This window comes from Crotalus tigris, unplaced genomic scaffold, assembly GCF_016545835.1.
Source record: "Crotalus tigris isolate CLP2741 ecotype Arizona unplaced genomic scaffold, ASM1654583v1 scf7180000017541.2806704, whole genome shotgun sequence".
NCBI lineage: Eukaryota > Metazoa > Chordata > Lepidosauria > Squamata > Viperidae > Crotalus > Crotalus tigris.
This window is the reverse complement of record NW_024096462.1, coordinates 1,817,515-1,829,211: the sequence shown is the minus strand read 5'-3', so window position 1 is coordinate 1,829,211 and position 11,697 is coordinate 1,817,515. Positions and strand designations below refer to the sequence as shown.

General features: G+C 37.3%; 1 protein-coding gene across 4 annotated transcripts in view; it reads right to left on the bottom strand.

Annotated features, from left to right (window-relative positions):
• The window catches only part of BCL2L13 (BCL2 like 13), a 47,805-nt gene that overhangs the window by 13,531 nt on the left and 22,577 nt on the right, over window positions 1-11,697 (bottom strand). For 3 of the 4 annotated variants that reach the window (XM_039366626.1, XM_039366701.1, XM_039366792.1), the window contains exon 7: window positions 3,565-5,280. The exons of the other annotated variant lie outside the window; for it this stretch is intronic. In XM_039366626.1, coding sequence (XP_039222560.1) covers window positions 4,477-5,280 — 804 coding nt within the window. In that variant the 3' untranslated portion in view covers window positions 3,565-4,476. Of the gene's footprint in view, window positions 1-3,564; window positions 5,281-11,697 lie in introns of those variants that run through there. 4 annotated transcript variants of the gene reach the window in all.

Sequence of the window (11,697 nt, the reverse complement as noted above, 5' to 3'; positions counted from 1 at the left end):
TTACTTGAGATTATCGTTCAAGCAAAAATACACATCATCTTTTATAAACAGTAGGAACACTTGTTTTTAACACTGGAGGCAGTATTTTTTAATTCATACAGTAGAAGCCTGTAACAGTAAGATGGAGATTTATGTCTGCCCTCACCATGTTTCTTAAAATAGCTCCAGGGAAATAATTATGGTCATACAGCTTAAGGAAATACCAGTTTGCCTCAACACGTCCAATGCTAGGAAGAAGAGCTGTGCATTCTCATGAAACTGTTAGCACAAAGTAAAAACAGTACTGTAGTTCAAGGAGAAATCACCAAATGGTTTTATTTTTTAAGTAGTGTGGGTTATTTTAGGGCTCTGAATTCTTGGGAAGGTTTTCAAGCCATAAATACAGTCAGCTCTTTTTTCCTGGATCAATATACAAACTAAGGTCAGACACGCAGCTTTCCAACCAGATTAAAAGTCACAATGTAGAAATGCTTCAGATATGCACAAGCAGGTTCTGAAGCATCTATTTTTTAAAATAATTGCCTAGCTCCAGTTTATTGTGCAAAACACTAAGCAAGCATGACACTTATATTGCTTTCAAGAACTCTTGCAGGACATCCACAGCAGATAGTTCTGGAACCAAAAGTATATCCACATGAAGGAAACAAATATTTCAGTAGACAGCAAAATTGTTTCTCTTGCATCTCAAGCACGTTTCCCCAATGGAAGCAGCAGGAAGGAGAAAGTAATGTAGCCTGTAGCATTTAGTCCAACAACATTGTAGAACTTCTGTTGCAGAACTACAGTCTATTTTGAAGTAACAGTTACATGACACATATTCAAATCCTATTGATATAAATTTACTTTAGCCTTCGTTTCACTAGTACTGTGAAGGATAGGGTGATGTTTTCTACAGAACTAATGACTGCAGTTCTGAAAAACCAAATACAAGTTTTCACATCTTAACCAAGGTCTAAACCATTATGAAGTACCAATATTCAAACTAGAGAATTTGCCCCAATTCAGAAATTTGATAATCTATAATCAAGTTGTAACATATCAGTATCTGAAAGGGTCAATTCATAATTCCACCTAATTCCAGTGCTTAGCACTCTAGCATTTTGCTGTCTATGAAAAGTATGTCATCTCACTGCTTATTGGTTGAGATGTTGGATCATTAGAATGAACATAGCTATAACTCTAAATAATCATCCTGGAAATGTAAGAGAAGTTATCTCAGCTGTTCAGTCTGTTACCTTCTGGTCAAATAGACACATGGCTGAAATTGGACAAAATGGATTGATAATTCAACCTTATACTGATTACAAGCAGTCCTCAATTTACGTCTACAATTGAGTCCAAAATTTCTGTTGCTAAATGAGATCTTTAAGTGAGTTTTGCCCTATTATGACCTTTCTTGCCACAGTTATTAAGTGAATCACTGTAGCTGTTAAATTAGTAGCACAGTTGTTAAGTGAATCTGGCTTCCCCATTGACTTTGCTTGTCAGAAGGTCACAAAAGGTGATCACATGAGCCCAGGACACTGCAACTGTCATAAATATGAGTCAGTTGCCAAGTGTCTGAAGTTTGATCATGTGACCATGGAAATGTTGCAACAGTCATAATGTGAAAAACGGTTTAAGTCACTTCAGTGCTCTTGTGACTTCGAACTCTTGTAAATGAACTGTAAGTTGAGTACTACCTTTATTTCCTCCACAATTTATTGTAGAAATCATCAAAGTTTATTTCAGGGATGAAATAAGCTGCAGCCAAAATCTAGTATAGCAATCTTTTAGCGACAATGCTTGTATCAGAACACACACTGGCAGCAATCATTCAATATTCACTTTGTCCAATATGAATGTCCCTCCCCCCATTAAAAAAGTAACGTGGTTACAGCACGAGTGTCAAACTCCATATGATGCAACTGGCCCTCGGGCCGCCAGTTTGACACCCAGGGTTACAGCTAAATTTTGGGGCAGAAGACAGGGAAAAACAGTTAAACCTCACTGGAACATACTGAGGCACTGAATTTTTTTCTGAAAAATGTGTAATAAATAGTACTATGGAAAAGTGCAAGTAAATTTAAACAAGACTTTAGGTATATTAAACCGAGTGTCCTACAATATGTGAATACAAAATTTATAGGTACCATATATGCCGGCGTATAAGACGACTTCCGGAAGCGCTAAACTCTGCGCCAAAGACGGGGGTCGTCTTATATGCCGAGTCATCTTATACGCCGGAAATACTGGTAGTTTCCGGCGTATAACAACGTTCTAGGAATGCGGCTCAGCGACAAAAGACGGGGGTCATCTTATACGCCGGGTCGCCCAATATGCCGGCATATAAGGCATAATCTGTCATACCTGCATACTGACTAGAGATGGGAGTAGCTAAAACACTCCAACTCTGTATTGTCAAATTTGATTTTTTTTACAGCAAGTTTAACGGGAAGGGAAAGAGGAAATTATAAGTTCATCTCCAAAAAATGTAAAAAGAGGCTACTGCCATTTCACTGTTCAAGTAAAAACCTGTGGTACTATGTCACTGATGACAATGTCATCATCTGAGCTTTCCAACACACACAAAATAACAATTTGACATAAGTGATCAATTTTATTTTTTTTCTGAGCCCAATTATAGCTGATGGAATAAAAAGGAATTGTCTACACATAGAAAGAAGTTACCTGAAAAGTTACATGAGCAAAATAAGACATAGTTTCAAATCATTTCTCCTCCAGTGGCCAGAACTCTGGAAATCGGAAGCAAATGCTATTTCATGCCGATGGAGATTCTCAATCATCCAGGTAACGGTTGTCTCAAAGGGGATTTTCCAAAAGGCAACTGCACGTCCTTGGTTTTCTTCCTTGAAAACGTTTCACTTCTCACCCAAAAACTGAAGAAGCTCCTTGAATGAGAAACGAAACATTTTCAAGGAAAAAAACCAAGAAAGTTCAGTTGTCTTTTGGAAATGACAAACGCTGCTATCTCAATTAACTTCTGAGTCATTACCTTGAGATTTTGAATTCATTACAATGCTAAAAGTAAAGTAAGACTAAATGTTCCAATCTTGCAACTGGATTAACAAATCAGATTTTAATCTAGAAGTAATCAGATTTTAATCTATTAAATACCAGAATTTCATAGGGCCATACTGCTTCAGGTTCAGGTACAAAAAGTGTTTCGGAAGATGCAGAAATGCATCATAGCACCTGTTTTCAACTTTCTAAAGCAGCTATCTTTTTCTGAGAAACAGAAAATATGGAGGGCAACCATCCTATCCTGGGGGAAACCATAATTGCCTTAAAGAGTTGCAGATAAGTCTATTTATACTTCATGCATTTTGAAACACATTTTTTGAATTAAATCCGTAGAAGTAGTCCTCAACTTACGATCACAACTGAGCCCAAAATTTATGTTGCTAAGCAAGACAGTTAAGTGAGTTTTATGACCTTTCTTGCCATAGTTGTTAAGTGAATCACTGCAGCTAAGTTAGTAAATTGCTAAGTGAATCTTGCTTTCCCATTGACTTTGCTTATCAGAAGGTCACAAAAAGGACACAGCAAACATCATAAATACATGCCAGCTGCTAAGTACTCAAATTTTGATCGCATGACCCTGGGGATACTGCAATGGTCATAAGTGTGAAAAAATGGTCATAAATCACTTTTTTCAGTAGAATCATAACTTTGAACAGTTACTAAATAAATGTTTGTCCAGATCTAGCGCTACCTATATAGTATTCAGCTCTTGTGCTTGTACATTTTGCTTATTGCATGGAAATATTTTCTTCCTTTGCATTCATCAAAATAGCGATAGGTACTCACACGAAAGGAGTGTGTATCTTTGATAACTGACACGAACGATAAAGCTGGATGAATGAGAGGTTAGGGAAAGGATACGGACAGAAACACAACAATACCAGATTACAAAAATGCCTAATGTAGTACAATGATGAAAAAACAACATTACCTTTCACCAAAATGCATTACGCTTTCATCTTTACATGGAAGGCTTTCATTTCATAGCTTTAGGGGTTTAATCATAAAATTTGGGAGCAATGCAGTACCTGAGGAAGTTGAGACAAAAGGGGAAGTAACCTCATGCTACATGATTAGAGAGCCTCTCATTCAAGAGATGGAGGTGAACAAAGAAGCTGCAATGGCAGCTACATAAAGGAATTCTCCAGGGTTAATGAACTTTTCCTGATCCAATTTCCCACGTATAAGCAAACCCCCCTCCCCCCACCAATATTTTCAGATATATCGAGATATTTAAATGTGCAAGGGAGTTCCAACATTACCCTACAATTAAAGAGGAAGATCCAGTTCCAGGCCACTAAAAACACGATTGTCCTAGAATTAGAAGTAAACTCATGCCCCCCACCTTCCTGTCACGTTACATGGATTTCTCATTAATAGGAGGCATAGCAAACCTTAGTCAACGCAACCAAGTGTGGGGATTCAGGCAGTATCGCTGAAGAGAAGAACTGACTACTTTTTCCTCAGTGTCAGCACTACACCTACTGCGACAGCCAGGATGGCTACGGCAGCCGCCCCACCGTACAGCAGAAGTGATTTGCCCTCTGGCAAAAGAATGGGCTTCTCCTCTCCCTCAGGAGACTTTTCCTCAGAATAGCTCTCTCTCGGTAGTTTTGCTTCTTCTTCTGGTAGTTGTATTTTCTCAGGACTGGGGGAAGCCTTTTCACTCGAAGGAGTTAGTTGTTTGGCAGACTTACTCAACATCAGAGGCTCAGGTTCAGGATATTCCACTACTCTCCCCTCTTTGTCACCCTCAGTGGGCAAAGGTGCAGAAGGGCTTAGTCTTTTAATCAACGAGCTTTCAGCCTCTGTTTTCAGCAACGCAGCTGGGACTTCTGGCAAGCTCAATTTTTTAGCACTTGTTTGCAGGCCCACTTCTGACACTGCTGCTTCCTCGACACTCTCTTGTATCTCTTCCTTTTCAACATGTACAATATCTGAATTCGAAGAGTTGTTTTCACTCCTTTCTTCTCCACCTCCATTGCTGTCCAAGCTTTTTACTTCTTCAGGATCCATAGCTACTTGCTGCCACGACTCGGGCCCCAACGAAACTGGCAAGCTCTCTGTATGCCAGCTCTGACTGGCCGACAATGAAACAGGTAAGCTCTCCGACTGCCAAGATGTTGTTACTGTGGGTGACTCAGGTGGGCTCACCTGGCCTGAGTTGTCACTAGTTAGGATGTAGATGTCATTGCTGTCTTCAGCAATGACTCCATGGAACTCTTCCTCTTCAGAATCCAAACTAAAAACAGTTCCCTGCATGGAGGGGAAAGTAGCAGTCATCAATACCATCAGAGTTCAGAACATATACTTTTAAGCAATATATATTCATTTAACAGCTAGAGGAATCTGAAATACTGGTAGTCCTCGCTCGGCAGCCCCAGAAGTCCTGATTGTGGTCAATAGGTGGGAACTGACTCATATTTAGATAAAGACCTCAAGCCTTGTGCAGATGAGGCTCGGCAGTCTTGCTGCAGCTGCCTTTGTTTCAAGTTTCCCCACTCCTATCTGCCTCCTCTCTCTTCCCTTTTGGCCACCACATCGCTTCCCTCTGACCTTCACTGTCTTCTTCCTTCCACTGCTGGCCCAGGATCCAGGCACTGGGCAAAGTTGCAGCCAAGGGAGGTAGGTAGCAAGCACAATGGAGCCTTGTCTGCCAAAGAGAGCTCACTGAGCCCAGCCAAGGAAGGAAGCAGCAGAATGAAACTAGTGGAGAAGACAGGGTGGCACTGCAGGCAGAGGTTCCCTGGGCAAAGGTGGCAGCAAGCCACGGCTTCATCACTGCCCTGCCTCCTCTGCTGGCTCCGCCCTTGCACAGCGCTTGGATCCCAGGCCAGCAGTGGGAAGAAGATGCCAATGGCCAGCTAGGAGTGGCAGGGGTGGGTGACTGTAGTGCAGTGGTGTCAAACTACTGGCCCGTGGACCATACACGTCACGCGAAAGCTGCGCCCACCCCATTGCCAGCAAGGGCAAAACAGTCCCGATACATTGCGCAACATCACGTGACACCGTGAGTTTGACATGTCTGCTGTAGTGGAATACAGAGTGGAGATGAGGGAGGGAAATAGAAGGTGGGGAGAGTTGAAGTGCTGCACTTATAAACAAGGGCTATTTTTTTAATCACGTGATCAACAGGAGCACTGCAACCACTTCAAGCACTGGCTACAAGTATTATTCATTCAGCGCCATCAGAACTCTGAATAGTCACTGGACAGTCAGTCATTAAGCAAAGACTAACTGTATGCAGAAGCACTTATTGGCATTAAAACCAAGTTCTGAGTTTTAATAAACAAATTAAAACAAAACAGTAATGTTACTACTGAGTAAAAATTTATATTCATAAAGTGATAAAACATGGAACACCTTTTTACAATGTAGTGCATTTATGCAAATTCCATGATATGGAGTTTAAACTTAATAACTTATTTATTCTATTTGGATCAGTACCAGATTTCCAAAGCCAACCATATTTTCAATCTATTTACCGATCGAGACATTTGAAAAGTTTCATTGGGTAACAGAGGATTAGAGGGATGCAATAATAATACTCAAAGGCTTTAGCTGGAAAGACAAAAGCAGGTTAAGTATCTGAATCTCAGCATAGAGCTTCAAAGAGCTAGGAACAAAGCTGGATTGGTTAGAAGTACTTTGGTGGAATTTAAAGCAAATTTGTCTTTTTCCTAAGCTTACAATGCTGCCTCCACTGTTCATCTGCAATCCTAGAAGAAAAATTCTCAATTATTTTTTGATATTCCCAATATATGCTATGTGAATACCTGTTCGTTGTTTAAATTATTTTATCCTCCACAAATCCACATTTTTGCCCAGCACTACATTCTAATACCTTCCAAAATTAACAATAATTTCATGATAAAAAAAAAACAAAAACAATGTTTCCTATTTATTTTTTCCCAATTCTAGAAACCTATCATAAAATTTCATCAAGGTTTAATTTACTTTATTTGAATTAAGAGAACCTAAATAATTATTGTGCCAACATAGAAAAATAAGCTAAATACACAGACTATGCAGTCTTGTTTGCCATTAGGACAGAAACATTCATCCATTATTCAGGGAAAAGCTCTTGGAACTTCCACTGATGGCCACTTTTCACGTCCATCCATCTGTGCTAATAGAATGTAGCACATTCAGGCAGTTGCACTGGGGCTGGCCGGCAGCCATCCAGAAAGCATTTATTCATAAATCCCCTATCATTCCTTTTTTCAGTGATCAAATTGTCATATGGGCCGAATGGCCTAACAGAGAAAAGTACATGTTATTCACTCATGAACGATTCCTTTTCCTCTGTGCTCTCCGTGTTTCTAGGCTGGCTTGCTCTACTCCCCCTTGCTTTGGCACAGAAAAACATAAAACAAATGAAGTGCGCAGTAGCATTTATAATTGTGCTAGCACCCTGTGGAAAAAAGTTCCCATCTTTCTCTCTACTTTAGGACATAACAAGGTTAGATTTTCCCATCAGATATTACTATTACTAAGGAAAACTTGAGATTAGAAGAAAACTCAAGAGGGATATGGATAATACATCAGAAAACCTTTTCCTAGAGAGGATATTCTACCATTCTCCTTTACTGAATCAGATATGCCAGGACATCAGATTTATCCTTCTTAAGAAGCAAATGTTCTATAAAGTAGAGTTAAATGCTTAATTTGTGAACATGTGTAAATCTAGCTAATTTTTTAACTCCATATATCTACTGAAATAGAGTACCACTACAAGACATATTAATTTTTCAGTAATACTACTTATGTTTTGGAAACAACACAATCCAATATCCCTAGGAGAACAATATAGGTAATTGATTTAACTCTTACACTTTTCAGGAGTCAAGTTCTTGGGAAAATAGCTTTTTACTATACTATACTATAATTAGAAAGACTATATTATAATTAGAAAGGGAACAAATATATATATATTTTTAACTTCATGCTGCTATACTTCCACTTCCCTTTCCCTTTCCCATCCCCACATCCTACTTAGGAAAAAAATAATAATATATTTGGTTTAATACTTGACAATTTATATTTATTTACTCAGAATCTAATGTCTACGTTCGATTTGTTGATAGGCTCCCAACAGACTACTATACATTTAGTGCAAAATCCTTTCTCAATGTCAAAAAAAGACTGTAAAGAGGCATGGTGATAAAATGAACTTAACTGCAATTCTTACATGCACCCATTCCATTTGTGGATTTTATGGCAAAAAATTGAGGAAAATAAGGATGGGACCACAATCACCTATTCTTTATAGGTACAATATCCCACAAAATGAGGTTCTATACACAGTTAAAGTTTGCTAAGGAATCTAGAGCCTTTTCTACACAAGTATGCCTAAAGTTCAGAACATTAAAATATGTGTACAAGTGTGCATGAAGCTGAATAATTTAATGGAAATTATATTCTTGAACTCACAGAAGAAAGTTATATAGTTCTTCCATTTCAATTAAAGCTGCATCACAGGCTACAGAATCCTTTCAAGGAGAGAAGCAACCTAGAACTAAGGAGAAACTTCCTGACAGTGAGAACAATTAATCAGTGGAACAGCTTGCCTCCAGAAGCAGTAAATGCTCCAACACTGGAAGTTTTTAAGAAGAGACTGGACAGCCATCTGTCCGAAATGGTGTAGGGTTTCCTGCCCGAGCAGGGGGTTGGACTAAATGACCTCCAAGGTCCCTTCCAACTTTACTATTATTATTATTATTATTATTATTATTATTATTATTATTATTACCATACCACAGGTTTTTTAATGACTCTGAGATGTCAGTAAAATAAGATACTGCAGCCAAAAATGCCCACAGTAGTCTTGCTATCTATGAAATACAAAAAAAATATCTGTAGACTCCACACTTAACTGTGGCTACTCCTCTTTAACATCAGGAATTGGCTATTAGCAAGAGTCAGTAGGATCAGATGTAGGTCATACTCATATGTTTACATAATCATATTGTGGTTAATATTTATTTTATATTCTATATTACATTTTTACCTCATTGTTTTATGGTTTTAGTATTGTTAATCAACATTTCTTTATAAAAAATAATGTAACAACATTCAGAGCAAGTACCGAAAGCATAAATATTGTATTTTTAAAAAGGAATATGCCAATCTGGTATCATGTTGCCTTATTAGAATTTTTTAAGCAATTTCAGAAGTACTGTAATTAAGAATAAAAGTAATAAACATCAGGCACATCTAAATTCATTTAATATTTGCAATTTATATTACAAAAAAAAACAACAGGATGTTTTCCTCTAAAATCAGTCTGTGCAAGAAAGCCTAATATAGGCATCTTTCTATCAAATAAGATATATTAAGCTGATTTAAATCCACTATTTTCCATTCTAAATCACTGTGATAAAAGAACGAGCTAAATAAATAAGTCAACCCCTGAAAAACAGGGGTATCTGTTGGAAATATTTAGTATAAAATATTTCACATGCCAAATAGTCAGGTTTCATAATATGCCAATTTTCTTAAAATAACTACCTCATTTCCATAACTAAATTAAATCTGAATGCATATTATTTTATTCTACTTGTAAAACCACACTCCATCATATCTAAATATCTTCAAAGTATGTTGCTATTTGGGTTTAGCATTACCTCTAATAGTTTTTGCTATGTCATTCAGAGTCAAAATCTTGAAATATTAAGTCTCAAAAAACTCATAGTATTATTAGATCCTGTAAAGCAACACAGATAGAAATAGGAATCAAACAATCATGGTGTAAGTGGAAAATAAATTTTCTCCATGTAATTTAATCATCAGAATTTTAAACAAGGCCAATTGTAGAACCAAAACCAACTAAAATAACACATCGTATTTAAGAATCAACCATACAAAATCATGTACCCAGTAAAGAAATCTTTCAGATCATTCTGTGAACTGAGCTTTCATCCCAAAACAAATAATACTGGATTATGCAGTGCCAATTCAAGTTTGTCTTTTAAATTCAAATGTTAAAAGTTCCAAGGATTTTAATGATGTAAAGATATGAAAAGCAGCACAATCCACAAGTAGATACCTGACAGTAGAAAAATAATGTTCACCAAGTAACAATATTTAGTCATTTTCACTCCTGTGATAATCTCATATGTTCTTTTTCAAGTCCATGCAGCATTGAAAATGAGGAAAAGTGTGGTATTTAAAGCATGTACCACTTCAGTAGAAAAATCTTACCCAAGCTGACTGTTCCTACCCTGCAGTTTTCCAGGAGAAGCTTCTGATGAAACAGATGCAGCCAACAGAGGAGAGAGTGAATGGAATAAGGGAAAGGGAGTGTACATACATCAGCTTGTGCCTTAATACTGCTTTGGGGCATCTGTGAAGCTAAGCTGCTGCCAAATTAGAGTGGACATTTTTTATTTAACCCAGGGGAAAATACTAAACCTTTCCCTTTCTAAGCACTGCTTGCAAAATAACCTTTGTCTATGAAAATGCTAAAGGGCTGGTCTCTAACTTATTAAAAACATATATTTCACTTCTGAAAATATTTGCATACTACCTTAAGAAAAACAAACAAGATGCATGAGTCAACAGAAATCACTCCCCTTCTCTGCTTTTTAAAATCTATACAATGTTTGATAGCAGAGCGGATTAGTGGGCACATTAATTTAGGTTAATACTTACTGCTTACATAGACATGACTGAATTGCAACTACATCTCCATTGCCCTTCAATATGTAGAAATAGTTTTAAAACCTTAATGCTAGTTTATCCTTTTTGCTGACATTTTCTCACTCTTTATGCAACTGTTATCTCAGTTCAAAAAATAAAATTACAATTACAAAAAGAGTATATTATTAAAACTACTAAAACTTCCATTTAGGAAGAAATAGAACTTCTACATCAGAGCCACCACTAAGCCTCACAGATAATCCAGAAAGTCCAAAAGGTTTAATAATGATAGTCAATTAAGGAGGATTGACTCCACTTCAGTCCTTGAATTGAAGCAAAATTTGCTCCTTTTTTAAAAAAAAAAATTATTTTCAATTTTACATTACATTCATAAAAAATACTTCAGATAAAGAGTAAAATAAATTTATACACACAACTTTCGGTATTGCTCACCCATTTCCCCCCAAACCTCATCCACCCTCTAACCTCTTCTCTCACTTCCCTCTTTCCCTCTTCTTCCTCACTCTCCCCCTCTCCTCCTTCTCCTCAACCTTCCTACTTACTTCTCCCCTTCCTCCTGTCTTCTCACTCCGGATGCAGTCCAGGGGAAATGCCCGAGCAATTCCTCTCTCCAAATTAAAACATCAATATTATATACAATAAAACTATTTCTACTTATCTGAGCTATTTAACCTTCAACCCATTCTCCCCCCTCCCCCCCCACTTCCCAGAGCCAAGTACAGGGTTATACAAACATATTAAACATAATCTATTTAAATTTACTAATTATACAAAAACCAAAATCATACTAACCCTTAACTCTCTTAAAACTTTAACATCATAATTTTATAAACAAAATCAATACTCATAGAATAAGTGAAACTTTGTAGTTCCATATTTCTTCTGAACATATTCTATCCATCTTCTCCATACAGTAACATATCTCTCTTGTGAATGGTCCTTTAAATAAGCAGAAATTTTAGCCATTTCTGCTAAATTAGAAACCTTAAATACCCATTCTTCTAAAGAAGG